Genomic DNA, 17702 nt, shown 5'->3' with positions numbered 1-17702 from the left:
GACGTCACTCTCACCCCCTCCCTCACCGAACGACGTCACTCTCCCCCCCCTCACCGAACGACGTCACTCTCCCCCCTCACCGAACGACGTCACTCTCCCCCCTCCCTCACCGAACAACGTCACTCTCCCCCCTCCCTCACCGAACGTCACTCTCCCCCGTCCCTCACCGAACAACGTCACTCTCCCCCCTCACCGAACAACGTCACTCTCCCCCTTCCCTCACCGAACAACGTCACTCTCCCCCGCCCCTCACCGAACAACGTCACTCTCCCCCCTCCCTCACAGAACGACGTCACTCTCCCCCCCTCACCGAACGACGTCACTCTCCCCCGCCCCTCACCGAACAACGTCACTCTCCCTCCGTCCCTCACCGAACAACGTCACTCTCCCCCCCTCACCGAACAACGTCACTCTACCCCTCCCTCACCGAACAACGTCACTCTCCCCCCTCCCTCACCGAACAACGTCACTCTCCCCCCCCTCACCGAACAACGTCACTCTCCCCCCCTCACAGAACAACGTCACTCTCCCCCCTCCCTCACCGAACAACGTCACTCTCCCCCCCCTCACCGAACAACGTCACTCTCCCCCCCCTCACAGAACAACGTCACTCTCCCCCCCTCCCTCACCGAACAACGTCACTCTCCCCCCTCCCTCACTGAACAACGTCACTCTCCCTCCCTCACCGAACAACGTCACTCTCCCCACCTCACAGAACAACGTCACTCTCCCCCTCCCTCACCGAACAACGTCACTCTCCCCCCTCACCGAACAACGTCACTCTCCCCCTCCCTCACCGAACAACGTCACTCTCCCCCTCCCTCACCGAACGACGTCACTCTCCCCCCCTCCCTCACCGAACGACGTCACTCTCCCCCCCTCACCGAACAACGTCATTCTCCCCCCCTCACCGAACAACGTCATTCTCCCCCCCTCACCGAACAACGTCACTCTCCCCCCTCACCGAACAAAGTCACTCTCCCCCCTCCCTCACCGAACGACGTCACTCTCCCCCCCTCACCGAACAACGTCACTCTCCCCCGTCCCTCACCGAACAACGTCACTCTCCCCCCCTCACAGAACAACGTCACTCTCCCCCCTCCCTCACCGAACAACGTCACTCTCCCCCCTCCCTCACTGAACAACGTCACTCTCCCTCCCTCACCGAACAACGTCACTCTCCCCACCTCACAGAACAACGTCACTCTCCCCCTCCCTCACCGAACAACGTCACTCTCCCCCCTCACCGAACAACGTCACTCTCCCCCTCCCTCACCGAACAACGTCACTCTCCCCCGTCCCTCACCGAACAACGTCACTCTCCCCCCTCACCGAACAACGTCACTCTCCCCCTCCCTCACCGAACAACGTCACTCTCCCCCCTCCCTCACCGAACAACGTCACTCTCCCCCCTCACCGAACAACGTCACTCTCCCCCCCTCACCGAACAACGTCACTCTCCCCCTCCCTCACCGAACAACGTCACTCTCCCCCCCTCACCGAACAACGTCACTCTCCCCCTCCCTCACCGAACAACGTCACTCTCCCCCATCCCTCACCGAACGTCACTCTCCCCCTCCCTCACAGAACAACGTCACTCTCCCCCCCTCACCGAACGACGTCACTCTCCCCCCCCTCACAGAACGACGTCACTCTCCCCCTCCCTCACCGAACGACGTCACTCTCCCCCCCTCACCGAACGACGTCACTCTCCCCCCTCCCTCACAGAACGACGTCACTCTCCCCCTCCCTCACCGAACGACGTCACTCTCCCCCCTCCCTCACCGAACAACGTCACTCTCCACCCCTCACAGAACAACGTCACTCTCCCCCGCCCCTCACCGAACGACGTCACTCTCCCCCTCCCTCACCGAACAACGTCACTCTCCCCCCTCCCTCACCGAACAACGTCACTCTCCCCCCCTCACCGAACAACGTCACTCTCCCCCCCTCCCTCACCGAACAACGTCACTCTCCCCCCCCTCACCGAACGACGTCACTCTCCCCCTCCCTCACCGAACGACGTCACTCTCCCCCTCCCTCACCGAACGAAGTCACTCTCCCCCTCCCTCACCGAACGACGTCACTCTCCCCCCCTCACCGAACGACGTCACTCTCCCCCCTCCCTCACTGAACAACGTCACTCTCCCTCCCTCACCGAACAACGTCACTCTCCCCACCTCACAGAACAACGTCACTCTCCCCCTCCCTCACCGAACAACGTCACTCTCCCCCTCCCTCACCGAACAACGTCACTCTCCCCCCTCCCTCACCGAACAACGTCACTCTCCCCCCCTCACCGAACAACGTCACTCTCCCCCCTCCCTCACCGAACGACGTCACTCTCCCCCCCTCACCGAACAACGTCACTCTCCCCCCCTCACCGAACGACGTCACTCTCCCCCGTCCCTCACCGAACAACGTCACTCTCCCCCCTCCCTCACCGAACGACGTCACTCTCCCCCCCTCACCGAACAACGTCATTCTCCCCCCCTCACCGAACAACGTCACTCTCCCCCCCTCCCTCACCGAACAACGTCACTCTCCCCCGTCCCTCACCGAACAACGTCACTCTCCCCCGTCCCTCACCGAACAACGTCACTCTCCCCCCGTCCCTCACCGAACAACGTCATTCTCCCCCCTCCCCTCACCGAACAACGTCATTCTCCCCCCCTCACCGAACAACGTCACTCTCCCCCCCTCACCGAACAACGTCACTCTCCCCCCTCACCGAACAAAGTCACTCTCCCCCCTCCCTCACCGAACGACGTCACTCTCCCCCCCTCACCGAACGACGTCACTCTCCCCCCCTCACCGAACAACGTCATTCTCCCCCCCTCACCGAACAACGTCACTCTCCCCCCCTCACCGAACAACGTCACTCTCCCCCTCCCTCACCGAACAACGTCACTCTCCCCCGTCCCTCACCGAACAACGTCACTCTCCCCCCTCCCTCACAGAACAACGTCACTCTCCCCCCTCCCTCACCGAACAACGTCACTCTCCCCCCTCCCTCACTGAACAACGTCACTCTCCCTCCCTCACCGAACAACGTCACTCTCCCCACCTCACAGAACAACGTCACTCTCCCCCTCCCTCACCGAACAACGTCACTCTCCCCCCCCCTCACCGAACAACGTCACTCTCCCCCCTCCCTCACCGAACAACGTCACTCTCCCCCCCTCACCGAACAACGTCACTCTCCCCCCGTCCCTCACCGAACAACGTCACTCTCCCCCCCTCACCGAACAACGTCACTCTCCCCCCGTCCCTCACCGAACAACGTCACTCTCCCCCTCCCTCACCGAACAACGTCACTCTCCCCCCTCCCTCACCGAACAACGTCACTCTCCCCCCTCCCTCACCGAACAACGTCACTCTCCCCCCCTCACAGAACAACGTCACTCTCCCCCCTCCCTCACCGAACAACGTCACTCTCCCCCCCTCACCGAACAACGTCACTCTCCCCCCCTCACAGAACAACGTCACTCTCCCCCCTCCCTCACCGAACGACGTCACTCTCCCCCCCCTCACCGAACAACGTCACTCTCCCCCCGTCCCTCACCGAACAACGTCACTCTCCCCCCGTCCCTCACCGAACAACGTCACTCTCCCCCTCCCTCACCGAACAACGTCACTCTCCCCCCGTCCCTCACCGAACAACGTCACTCTCCCCCCCTCACCGAACAACGTCACTCTCCCCCTCCCTCACCGAACAACGTCACTCTCCCCCCCCTCCCTCACAGAACAACGTCACTCTCCCCCATCCCTCACCGAACGTCACTCTCCCCCCCCCTCACCGAACGACGTCACTCTCCCCCCCCTCACAGAACGACGTCACTCTCCCCCTCCCTCACCGAACAACGTCACTCTCCCTCCCTCACCGAACAACGTCACTCTCCCCCCCTCACCGAACAACGTCACTCTCCCCCGTCCCTCACCGAACAACGTCACTCTCCCCCCCTCCCTCACCGAACAACGTCACTCTCCCCCCTCCCTCATCGAACAACGTCACTCTCCCCCTCCCTCACCGAACAACGTCACTCTCCCCCCCCTCACCGAACAACGTCATTCTCCCCCCCTCACCGAACAGCGTCACTCTCCCCCCCTCACCGAACAACGTCACTCTCCCCCCCTCACCGAACAACGTCATTCTCCCCCCTCCCCTCACCGAACGTCACTCTCCCCCCCCCCTCACCGAACGACGTCACTCTCCCCCCCCTCACAGAACGACGTCACTCTCCCCCGTCCCTCACCGAACGACGTCACTCTCCCCCCCTCACCGAACGACGTCACTCTCCCCCCTCCCTCACCGAACGACGTCACTCTCCCCCCCTCACCGAACAACGTCACTCTCCCCCTACCTCACCGAACAACGTCACTCTCCCCCCTCACCGAACAACGTCACTCTCCCCCGTCCCTCACCGAACAACGTCACTCTCCCCCCTCCCTCACCGAACAACGTCACTCTCCCCCGTCCCTCACCGAACAACGTCACTCTCCCCCCTCCCTCACCGAACAACGTCATTCTCCCCCTCCCTCACCGAACGACGTCACTCTCCCCCCTCCCTCACCGAACGACGTCACTCTCCCCCCCCTCACCGAACGACGTCACTCTCCCCCCCCTCACAGAACGACGTCACTCTCCCCCGCCCCTCACCGAACGACGTCACTCTCCCCCTCCCTCACCGAACGACGTCACTCTCCCCCCCTCCCTCACCGAACAACGTCACTCTCCCCCCCTCACCGAACAACGTCACTCTCCCCCCCTCCCTCACCGAACAACGTCACTCTCCCCCCCCTCACCGAACGACGTCACTCTCCCCCTCCCTCACCGAACGACGTCACTCTCCCCCTCCCTCACCGAACGAAGTCACTCTCCCCCTCCCTCACCGAACGACGTCACTCTCCCCCCCTCACCGAACGACGTCACTCTCCCCCCTCCCTCACCGAACGACGTCACTCTCCCCCCCTCCCTCACCGAACGACGTCACTCTCCCCCCCTCACCGAACGACGTCACTCTCCCCCCTCCCTCACCGAACAACGTCACTCTCCCCCCTCCCTCACCGAACAGCGTCACTCTCCCCCACCCCTCACCGAACAGCGTCACTCTCCCCCCCCTCACCGAACAACGTCACTCTCCCCCCTCCCTCACCGAACAACGTCACTCTCCCCCCTCCCTCACCGAACAACGTCACTCTCCCCCCTCCCTCACCGAACAGCGTCACTCTCCCCCCTCCCTCACCGAACAACGTCACTCTCCCCCCTCACCGAACAACGTCATTCTCCCCCTCCCTCACCGAACAGCGTCACTCTCCCCCCTCCCTCACCGAACAACGTCACTCTCCCCCCTCACCGAAAAACGTCACTCTCCCTCCCTCACCGAACAGCGTCACTCTCCCCCCCTCACCGAACGACGTCACTCTCCCTCCCTCACCGAACAGCGTCACTCTCCCCCCCTCCCTCACCGAACGACGTCACTCTCCCCCCCCTCACCGAACGACGTCACTCTCCCCCCCTCCCTCACCGAACGACGTCACTCTCCCCGTCCCTCACCGAACGACGTCACTCTCCCCCTCTCCCTCATTGAACAACGTCACTCTCCCCCCTCCCTCACCGAACGACGTCACTCTCCCCCTCCCTCACCGAACGACGTCACTCTCCCCCCCCTCACCGAACGACGTCACTCTCCCTCCCTCACCGAACAACGTCACTCTCCCCCGTCCCTTACCGAACGACGTCACTCTCCCCCCCTCACCGAACGACGTCACTCTCCCCCCTCACCGAACAACGTCACTCTCCCCCGTCCCTCACCGAACAACGTCACTCTCCCCCCTCACCGAACAACGTCACTCTCCCCCGTCCCTCACCGAACAACGTCACTCTCCCCCCCTCACCGAACAACGTCACTCTCCCCCCCTCACCGAACGACGTCACTCTCCCCCCTCACCGAACAACGTCACTCTCCCCCGTCCCTCACCGAACAACGTCACTCTCCCCCCTCACCGAACAACGTCACTCTCCCCCGTCCCTCACCGAACAACGTCACTCTCCCCCCCTCACCGAACAACGTCACTCTCCCCCCCTCCCTCACAGAACAACGTCACTCTCTCCCCCCTCCCTCAGCGAACAACGTCACTCTCCCCCCTCACCGAACAACGTCACTCTCCCCCCTCCTTCACCGAACAACGTCACTCTCCCCCCCTCCCTCACAGAACAACGTCACTCTCTCCCCCCTCCCTCAGCGAACAACGTCACTCTCCCCCCTCACCGAACAACGTCACTCTCCCCCCTCCTTCACCGAACAACGTCACTCTCCCCCCCTCACCGAACAACGTCACTCTCCCCCGTCCCTCACCGAACAACGTCACTCTCCCCCCTCACCGAACAACGTCACTCTCCCCCGTCCCTCACCGAACAACGTCACTCTCCCCCCCTCACCGAACAACGTCACTCTCCCCCCCTCCCTCACAGAACAACGTCACTCTCTCCCCCCTCCCTCAGCGAACAACGTCACTCTCCCCCCCTCACCGAACAACGTCACTCTCCCCCCTCCTTCACCGAACAACGTCACTCTCCCCCCCTCACCGAACAACGTCACTCTCCCCCCCTCCCTCACCGAACAACGTCACTCTCCCCCCTCCCTCACCGAAAAACGTCACTCTCCCCCCCTCCCTCACCGAACAACGTCACTCTCCCCCCTCCCTCACCGAACAACGTCACTCTCCCCCCCCTCCCTCACCGAACAACGTCACTCTCCCCCCTCCTTCACCGAACAACGTCACTCTCCCCCCCCCCTCACAGAACGACGTCACTCTCCCCCCCTCACAGAACTACGTCACTCTCCCCCCTCCCTCACCGAACAACGTCACTCTCCCCCCCTCACCGAACAACGTCACTCTCCCCCCCCCTCACCGAACAACGTCACTCTCCCCCCTCCCTCACCGAACAACGTCACTCTCCCCCGTCCCTTACCGAACGACGTCACTCTCCCCCCCTCACCGAACGACGTCACTCTCCCCCCCTCACCGAACAACGTCACTCTCCCCCGTCCCTCACCGAACAACGTCACTCTCCCCCCTCACCGAACAACGTCACTCTCCCCCGTCCCTCACCGAACAACGTCACTCTCCCCCCCTCACCGAACAACGTCACTCTCCCCCCCCTCCCTCACAGAACAACGTCACTCTCTCCCCCCTCCCTCAGCGAACAACGTCACTCTCCCCCCTCACCGAACAACGTCACTCTCCCCCCTCCTTCACCGAACAACGTCACTCTCCCCCCCTCACCGAACAACGTCACTCTCCCCCCCTCCCTCACCGAACAACGTCACTCTCCCCCTCCCTCACCGAAAAACGTCACTCTCCCCCCTCCCTCACCGAACAACGTCACTCTCCCCCTCCCTCACCGAACAACGTCACTCTCCCCCCCCTCCCTCACCGAACAACGTCACTCTCCCCCTCCCTCACCGAACAACGTCACTCTCCCCCCCCGTCCCTCACCGAACAACGTCACTCTCCCCCCCCTCCCTCACCGAACGACGTCACTCTCCCCCCTCACATAACAGTGACACTCTCCCCCCTCCCTCACCGAACAACGTCACTCTCCCCCCATCCCTCACCGAACGACGTCACTCTCCCCCTCCCTCACCGAACAACGTCACTCTCCCCCTCCCTCACCGAACGACGTCACTCTCCCCCCCCCTCACCGAACGACGTCACTCTCCCCCTCCCTCACCGAACGACGTCACTCTCCCCCTCCCTCACCGAACGACATCACTCTCCCCCCTCCCTCACCGAACAACGTCACTCTCCCCCTCCCTCACCGAACGACGTCACTCTCCCCCCCCTCACCGAACAACGTCACTCTCCCCCCCTCACCGAACGACGTCACTCTCCCCCGTCCCTCACCGAACAACGTCACTCTCCCCCCCTCACAGAACAACGTCACTCTCCCCCCTCCCTCACCGAACGACGTCACTCTCCCCCCCCTCACCGAACGACGTCACTCTCCCCCTCCCTCACCGAACGACGTCACTCTCCCCCTCCCTCACCGAACGACATCACTCTCCCCCCCTCCCTCACCGAACAACGTCACTCTCCCCCCGTCCCTCACCGAACAACGTCACTCTCCCCCCTCCCTCACCGAACAACGTCACTCTCCCCCCTCCCTCACCGAACAACGTCACTCTCCCCCCCTCACCGAACAACGTCACTCTCCCCCTCCCTCACCGAACAACGTCACTCTCCCCCCTCCCTCACCGAACAACGTCACTCTCCCCCTCCCTCACCGAACGACGTCACTCTCCCCCCCCCTCACCGAACGACGTCACTCTCCCCCCTCCCTCACCGAACAACGTCACTCTCCCCCCTCCCTCACCGAACAACGTCACTCTCCCCCTCCCTCACCGAACGACGTCACTCTCCCCCCCCCTCACCGAACGACGTCACTCTCCCCCTCCCTCACCGAACAACGTCACTCTCCCCCCTCCCTCACCGAACAACGTCACTCTCCCCCCCTCACCGAACAACGTCACTCTCCCCCCCCTCACCGAACAACGTCACACTCCCCCTCCCTCACCGAACAACGTCACTCTCCCCCCTCCCTCACCGAACAACGTCACTCTCCCCCCTCACCGAACAACGTCACTCTCCCCCCCTCACCGAACAACGTCACTCTCTCCCCTCCCTCACCGAACAACGTCACTCTCTCCCCTCCCTCACCGAACAACGTCACTCTCCCCCTCCCTCACCGAACAACGTCACTCTCCCCCCTCCCTCACCGAACAACGTCACTCTCCCCCCTCACCGAACAACGTCACTCTCCCCCCCCTCACCGAACAACGTCACACTCCCCCTCCCTCACCGAACAACGTCACTCTCCCCCCTCCCTCAGCGAACGTCACTCTCCCCCCTCCCTCACCGAACAACGTCACTCTCCCCCCCCTCACCGAACAACGTCACTCTCCCCCCTCCTTCACCGAACAACGTCACTCTCCCCCCCCCCTCACAGAACGACGTCACTCTCCCCCCCTCACAGAACTACGTCACTCTCCCCCCCTCCCTCACCGAACAACGTCACTCTCCCCCCCTCACCGAACAACGTCACTCTCCCCCCCCCTCACCGAACAACGTCACTCTCCCCCCTCCCTCACCGAACAACGTCACTCTCCCCCGTCCCTTACCGAACGACGTCACTCTCCCCCCCTCACCGAACGACGTCACTCTCCCCCCCTCACCGAACAACGTCACTCTCCCCCGTCCCTCACCGAACAACGTCACTCTCCCCCCTCACCGAACAACGTCACTCTCCCCCGTCCCTCACCGAACAACGTCACTCTCCCCCCCTCACCGAACAACGTCACTCTCCCCCCCTCACCGAACGACGTCACTCTCCCCCCTCACCGAACAACGTCACTCTCCCCCGTCCCTCACCGAACAACGTCACTCTCCCCCCTCACCGAACAACGTCACTCTCCCCCGTCCCTCACCGAACAACGTCACTCTCCCCCCCTCACCGAACAACGTCACTCTCCCCCCCTCCCTCACAGAACAACGTCACTCTCTCCCCCCTCCCTCAGCGAACAACGTCACTCTCCCCCCTCACCGAACAACGTCACTCTCCCCCCTCCTTCACCGAACAACGTCACTCTCCCCCCCTCACCGAACAACGTCACTCTCCCCCCCCTCCCTCACCGAACAACGTCACTCTCCCCCTCCCTCACCGAAAAACGTCACTCTCCCCCCTCCCTCACCGAACAACGTCACTCTCCCCCTCCCTCACCGAACAACGTCACTCTCCCCCCCCCTCCCTCACCGAACAACGTCACTCTCCCCCCTCCCTCACCGAACAACGTCACTCTCCCCCCCCGTCCCTCACCGAACAACGTCACTCTCCCCCCCTCCCTCACCGAACGACGTCACTCTCCCCCCTCACATAACAGTGACACTCTCCCCCCTCCCTCACCGAACAACGTCACTCTCCCCCCATCCCTCACCGAACGACGTCACTCTCCCCCTCCCTCACCGAACAACGTCACTCTCCCCCTCCCTCACCGAACGACGTCACTCTCCCCCCCCCTCACCGAACGACGTCACTCTCCCCCTCCCTCACCGAACGACGTCACTCTCCCCCTCCCTCACCGAACGACATCACTCTCCCCCCTCCCTCACCGAACAACGTCACTCTCCCCCTCCCTCACCGAACGACGTCACTCTCCCCCCCCTCACCGAACAACGTCACTCTCCCCCCCTCACCGAACGACGTCACTCTCCCCCGTCCCTCACCGAACAACGTCACTCTCCCCCCCTCACAGAACAACGTCACTCTCCCCCCTCCCTCACCGAACGACGTCACTCTCCCCCCCCTCACCGAACGACGTCACTCTCCCCCTCCCTCACCGAACGACGTCACTCTCCCCCTCCCTCACCGAACGACATCACTCTCCCCCCTCCCTCACCGAACAACGTCACTCTCCCCCCGTCCCTCACCGAACAACGTCACTCTCCCCCCTCCCTCACCGAACAACGTCACTCTCCCCCCTCCCTCACCGAACAACGTCACTCTCCCCCCCCTCACCGAACAACGTCACTCTCCCCCTCCCTCACCGAACAACGTCACTCTCCCCCCCTCCCTCACCGAACAACGTCACTCTCCCCCTCCCTCACCGAACGACGTCACTCTCCCCCCCCTCACCGAACGACGTCACTCTCCCCCCTCCCTCACCGAACAACGTCACTCTCCCCCTCCCTCACCGAACAACGTCACTCTCCCCCTCCCTCACCGAACGACGTCACTCTCCCCCCCCTCACCGAACGACGTCACTCTCCCCCCTCCCTCACCGAACGACGTCACTCTCCCCCCTCCCTCACCGAACGACGTCACTCTCCCCCTCCCTCACCGAACGACGTCACTCTCCCCCCCCTCACCGAACGACGTCACTCTCCCCCCCTCCCTCACCGAACGACGTCACTCTCCCCCCCCTCACCGAACGACGTCACTCTCCCCCTCCCTCACCGAACGACGTCACTCTCCCCCTCCCTCACCGAACGACATCACTCTCCCCCCTCCCTCACCGAACAACGTCACTCTCCCCCCGTCCCTCACCGAACAACGTCACTCTCCCCCTCCCTCACCGAACAACGTCACTCTCCCCCCGTCCCTCACCGAACAACGTCACTCTCTCCCCCCCCCCTCACCGAACAACGTCACTCTCCCCCCCCTCACCGAACAACGTCACTCTCCCCCTCCCTCACCGAACAACGTCACTCTCTCCCCCCCCCTCACCGAACAACGTCACTCTCCCCCCCTCACCGAACAACGTCACTCTCCCCTCCCTCACCGAACAACGTCACTCTCCCCCCCCTCACAGAACAGTGACACTCTCCCCCCTCCCTCACCGAACAACGTCACTCTCCCCCTCCCTCACCGAACAACGTCACTCTCCCCCCCTCACAGAACAGTGACACTCTCCCCCCCTCCCTCACCGAACAACGTCACTCTCCCCCCCTCACAGAACAGTGACACTCTCCCCCCGTCCCTCACCGAACAACGTCACTCTCCCCGTCCCTCACCGAACAACGTCACTCTCCCCCCCTCACAGAACAGTGACACTCTCCCCCCTCCCTCACCGAACAACGTCACTCTCCCCCCCCTGTCCCTCACCGAACAACGTCACTCTCCCCCTCCCTCACCGAACAACGTCACTCTCCCCCCTCCCTCACCGAACAACGTCACTCTCCCCCCTCACCGAACAACGTCACTCTCCCCCCCTCACCGAACAACGTCACACTCCCCCTCCCTCACCGAACAACGTCACTCTCCCCCCTCCCTCACCGAACAACGTCACTCTCCCCCCTCACCGAACAACGTCACTCTCCCCCCCTCACCGAACAACGTCACTCTCTCCCCTCCCTCACCGAACAACGTCACTCTCTCCCCTCCCTCACCGAACAACGTCACTCTCCCCCTCCCTCACCGAACAACGTCACTCTCCCCCCTCCCTCACCGAACAACGTCACTCTCCCCCCTCACCGAACAACGTCACTCTCCCCCCCTCACCGAACAACGTCACACTCCCCCTCCCTCACCGAACAACGTCACTCTCCCCCCCTCCCTCAGCGAACGTCACTCTCCCCCCTCCCTCACCGAACAACGTCACTCTCCCCCCCTCACCGAACAACGTCACTCTCCCCCCTCCTTCACCGAACAACGTCACTCTCCCCCCCCCCTCACAGAACGACGTCACTCTCCCCCCCTCACAGAACTACGTCACTCTCCCCCCTCCCTCACCGAACAACGTCACTCTCCCCCCCTCACCGAACAACGTCACTCTCCCCCCCCTCACCGAACAACGTCACTCTCCCCCCTCCCTCACCGAACAACGTCACTCTCCCCCCGTCCCTCACCGAACGACGTCACTCTCCCCCTCCCTCACCGAACAACGTCACTCTCCCTCTGTCCCTCACCGAACAACGTCACTCTCCCCCCCCTCACCGAACAACGTCACTCTCCCCCTCCCTCACCGAACAACGTCACTCTCCCTCTGTCCCTCACCGAACAACGTCACTCTCCCCCCGTCCCTCACCGAACAACGTCACTCTCCCCCCCTCACCGAACAACGTTACTCTCCCCCGTCCCTCACCGAACAACGTCACTCTCCCCCTCTCACCGAACAACGTCACTCTCCCCCCTCCCTCAGCGAACGTCACTCTCCCCCGTCCCTCACCGAACAACGTCACTCTTCCCCCCTCCCTCACCGAACAACGTCACTCTCCCCCCCTCCCTCACAGAACAACGTCACTCTCCCCCCGTCACCGAACAACGTCACTCTCCCCCCCTCACCGAACAACGTCACTCTCCCCCCTCCCTCAGCGAACGTCACTCTCCCCCCCCTCCCTCACCGAACAACGTCACTCTCCCCCCGTCACCGAACAACGTCACTCTCCCCCCCTCACCGAACAACGTCACTCTCCCCCCTCACCGAACAACGTCACTCTCCCCGTCCCTCACCGAACGTCACTCTCCCCCTCCCTCACCGAACAACGTCACTCTCCCTCCCTCACCGAACAACGTCACTCTCCCCCCCTGACAGAACAACGTCACTCTCCCCCTCCCTCACCGAACAACGTCACTCTCCCCCCCTCACCGAACAACGTCACTCTCCCCCTCACAGAACAACGTCACTCTCCCCCCTCCCTCAGCGAACGTCACTCTCCCCCGTCCCTCACCGAACAACGTCACTCTCCCCCCCTCCCTCACCGAACAACGTCACTCTCCCCCCTCCCTCACAGAACAACGTCACTCTCCCCCCTCCCTCACCGAACAACGTCACTCTCCCCCCATCCCTCACCGAACAACGTCACTCTCCCCCGCCCCTCACCGAACAACGTCACTCTCCCCCCCTCACAGAACAACGTCACTCTCCCCGTCCCTCACCGAACAACGTCACTCTCCCCCCCTCACAGAACAACGTCACTCTCCCCCCTCACAGAACAACGTCACTCTCCCCCCTCCCTCACCGAACAACGTCACTCTCCCTCCCCTCACCGAACAACGTCACTCTCCCCCTCCCTCACAGAACAATGTCACTCTCCCCCCTCCCTCACCGAACAACGTCACTCTCCCCCCGTCCCTCACCGAACAACGTCACTCTTCCCCCGTCACCGAACAACGTCACTCTCCCCCCCTCCCTCACCGAACAACGTCACTCTCCCCCCCTCCCTCACAGAACAACGTCACTCTCCCCCCTCCCTCACCGAACGTCACTCTCCCCCCCTCACAGAACAACGTCACTCTCCCCCCCACCCCTCACTTAAGGACGTCACTCTCCCCCCCACCCCTCACCGAAGGACGTCACTCTCCCCCCCACCCCTCACTTAATGACGTCACTCTCCCCTCTGTCCGGGAAGTGGTATCACAGCATCAAAGTCAAGACGAACAGGCTCCGGGACAGCTTCTTCACCAGGCCATCAGACTGCTCAATTCATTCTGATGCAACTGTATATCCATGTTATATTGACTATACTGTTGTACATAATATGTATTTTAAATTCCTATAATTGCACATTACCCATCTGGACGGAGACGTAATGTAAAGAATTTTACTCAGGTATATGTGGAATGTAAGTATTGTTGTCAATTCAATTCAATAAGTTAATAAAAATATATATACTTACTGTAATAGATTAATTCATTTTTTTCTTTCTATATTATTGTGTATTGAATTGTACTGCCACTGCTGAGTTAACAAATTTATTGACACATGCCGTTGATAATAAACCTGAATGATTCTTCTGCCCCCCCCCCCACCAAAACTAATAGTATTCAAATTGGGGTACCTGTGTGTGAGCTCAAAATTTTCAGTTTCTACAGTGTGATTTAGATTTATTTAACTTTCTGTTAGACTGAAAATTTTCTCACCTGCCCTGGGAGAACTGATCAAAATCCTCTTGAAGTTGGTGCTTGTTCAGAATCTCTCCAATCAGATAGCCGGTGGAAAATTCCTTCGCAAATGTTCTGGGCTCTTCAAATAGTCAAATGACAATCATTCCAAGCATCTGGCACAGGGAATGTTTCCACTATTGTGGCATCTTTCTTAATCATAGCTCTCTCTAGGGGTCACCCATTTAAGATAGAGATGAGGTGATTGTTTTTCTCTTAGAAAGTGGTGTGTCTTTGGAATTCTCTTTCTTAAGGGCAGTGGAGGTATAACAGCAAAGCAGAGGGTTATAGATAGACAAAGAGATGGAAACTCTGGGAGTGCACAGAAATGTAAGGGTGAGCTTACAATCACATCAGTTTTATTAAGTGGCAGCACATACTTGATGGATGAATGGCCAACTCCTGCTACCTGTCTCTGTGTCCCTGCATCTCTCCTACTCAACTCCATTATCTATCAATATCGCTCTGCTTTAAGCCCTGTTTAAACTCGCTTCCATGTCCAACTTCCTCATTGTCACCTGTTCTATTGTTCATAAATGCCTCCCTCATTCTTGCTGTTTTGAATCTTGTTTAGTTTTGTCTTCTTGTCAGACACATCTGCCTAACAGCTGTAAGTAAAGTAGCAAAACATTGCAGAGGAGCTGAGACCTGGGAGTGGCAGGGTCCAGGGAGCAGACAGCCCCAGCCATCTCACTCAGCTGCTCCATAACCCCACCCCACCACAGCTCCTCACTACTCTCTCCTTATTCTACCAGCCTTTTCTAACCACTGCTACCTACTCACCCTCTTCCAGCCTCACTCACCTTCCATCCTCTCTCCCTCATTCAGCCCCTCACCCATCTTCCCTCCATCAGCCATTCACCTTCCCTCCCCAGCCTATCCCTCTTTCCCACCCACCCTCAGCCCCTCACCCATCTTCCCTCCCTCAGCCCATCCCCAGCTCCCCTCCCCCCTCAGCCACTCTCCCACCTTCTCTCATTTCCTCACTAGCACCCCGCCCATCAGCCCTCCCTCCCCCAGCCCCACACCCACCCATGGGTGTAATATTTTGCCATTTGAGTATTTCCTCATTTTTGAAATATACATTTCAAAGTTGTAGAAACATCAAAAACCTACAGCACAACATAGGCCCTTCGGCCCACAGAGTTGTGCCAAACTTATCCTTACCTTAGAAATTACCTAGAGTTACCCATAGCCCTCATTTTTCTAAGCTCCATGTACCTATCCAGGAGTCTCTTAAAAGACCCTATCATATCTGCCTCCACCACCGTTGCCAGCAGGCCATTCCACGTACTTACCACTCTCTGCGTAAAAAAAACTTACCCGACATCTCCTCTGTACCTACTTCCGAGCACCTTAAAACTCTGCCCTTTCACGCTAGCCATTTCAGCCACAGGGAAAAGCCTCTGACTATCCACACGATCGATGCCTCTCATCATCTTGTACACCTCTATCAGGTCACCTCTCATCCTCTGTCGCTCCAAGGAGAAAAGGCCGAGTTCACTCAACCTGTTTTCATAAGGCATGCTCCCCAATCCAGGCAACATCCTTGTAAATCTCCTCTGTACCCTTTCTATGGCTCCCACATCCTTCCTGTAGTCAGGCGACCAGAACCAAGCACAGCACTCCAAGTGTTAAATCTGGTCCAAGCAAGTTCAAATGGGAAAAGTGGAGTGTGTTTTACTAAAAGATTCAAAATTAAAGCGACAAAATTGAGAGGAATATAGGTAACTTGAGGAGCAGCATGGTAGCGCAGTGGTTAGCATAAAACTTTACAGCGCCAGTGATCTGGATTCAATTTCCGGCGGTCTGGAAAGAGTTTGTAAGTTCTTCCCATGACCACGGGTTTCCTCCCACATTCAAAATACCTACAGGTAGAGCTAATGAGTCGTGAACATGCTACGTTGGCACCAGAAGCTTGGCATCACTTGTAGGCTGCCACTCAGCACATCCTTGGACTGTATTGATACATTTCACTATGCTTTGATGTACAAGTGTCAGATAAAACTAATCTAACCATTAAAATCTAATTTCAATTATTTAAAAGACCTGGCACAGTTATAATAGGAAAGGTAAGTGCAAATTAAAGTACTTAATTAAAGTATTTTGTGTGGATAGTCAGAGGCTTTTTCTCAGGGCTGAAATGGTTGCCACAAAAGGTCACAGGTTTAAGGTGCTGGGGAGTAGGTAGAGAAGTCAGGGGTAAGTTTTTTTACACAGAGTGGTAAGTACGTGGAATGGGCTGCTGGTGGTGTAGCCAGATACGATAGGGTCTTTTAAAAGACTTTTGGATAGGTACATGGAGTTTAGAAAAATAGAGGGCTATGGGTAAACCGAGTAATTTCCAAGGTAAGGATGACAACTTTGTGGGCCGAAGGGCCTGTATTGTGCTGTAGGTTTTCTATGTTTCTATCTACTGGCACAGTTATAATAGGAAAGGTATGTGCAAATTAAAGTACAGAGCATTGGATTGTCTTCAGAGATGGATTGGGACAAACTCAGTATATTACTTCAAAGGGCCAAAGGCAAACCTAATACACCTCTATTGAAAGGAAATAAAAATTAAAAGGAAATGAGGGTTGAGGAAATTCTGTCAATAAATAAAGTCTGTGAACTATAAAAGGGGGTAAATGAAATTTTCATGTGAGGAAACAAGTGATTACCGAAAAGGATGAAACATTACATTGAATCCAGCATTATCTTTGACACTTAAAATGTGAGTAGCTATTTCACCAAAACCTCTATTAAGGACCCATACTTCATATGGCACCTTCCTCATTTCTTTCCCAAAAACACACCATTGCTGCTCTGCTGACATCTGCTGGCAGCTCCTTTCTCTTTACTTTGGCCAATTCCTCTCTCATAACACTGTAATTTCCTTTACTCCACTGAAATACTGCTACGTCAGACTTTACTTTCTCCCTATCAAATTTCAAGTTGCACTCAGTCATATTGTGATCACTGGCTCCTAAGGATTCTTTTACCTTAAGCTCCCTAATCGCCTCCGGTTCATTACATAACACCCATTCCAGTACAGCTGATCCCCTAGTAGGCAATGACAAACTGCTCTAAACAGCCATCTCTTAGGCATTCAACGAACTCACTCTCTGGAGATCCATTTCCAACCTGATTTTCCCAACCGACCTATATGTTGAAATCTCCCGTGACTATCATAATATTGCTCTTTCGATATGCCTTTTCTATTTCCTGTTGTAATTTGTAGTGCACATCCCAGTTACTGTTGGGAGGCCTGTATATA

The 17702-nt window shown here is 58.8% G+C and overlaps 1 protein-coding gene across 5 annotated transcripts in view; it reads right to left on the bottom strand.

Annotated features, from left to right (window-relative positions):
• Nucleotides 1–17702, bottom strand: part of spef2 (sperm flagellar 2) — a 685307-nt gene that overhangs the window by 667218 nt on the left and 387 nt on the right. For all 5 annotated transcript variants that reach the window (XM_073047840.1, XM_073047842.1, XM_073047843.1 and 2 more), the window contains exon 2: nucleotides 14423–14525. In XM_073047840.1, the coding sequence (XP_072903941.1) occupies nucleotides 14423–14525 (103 nt within the window). The remainder of the gene's footprint in view (nucleotides 1–14422; nucleotides 14526–17702) is intronic.

The sequence above is a fragment of the Hemitrygon akajei genome, chromosome 6, assembly GCF_048418815.1.
Source record: "Hemitrygon akajei chromosome 6, sHemAka1.3, whole genome shotgun sequence".
NCBI classification, from domain to species: domain Eukaryota; kingdom Metazoa; phylum Chordata; class Chondrichthyes; order Myliobatiformes; family Dasyatidae; genus Hemitrygon; species Hemitrygon akajei.
Note: the sequence above shows the minus strand (reverse complement) of the source record. Positions and strands in the feature narration are given on the sequence as shown.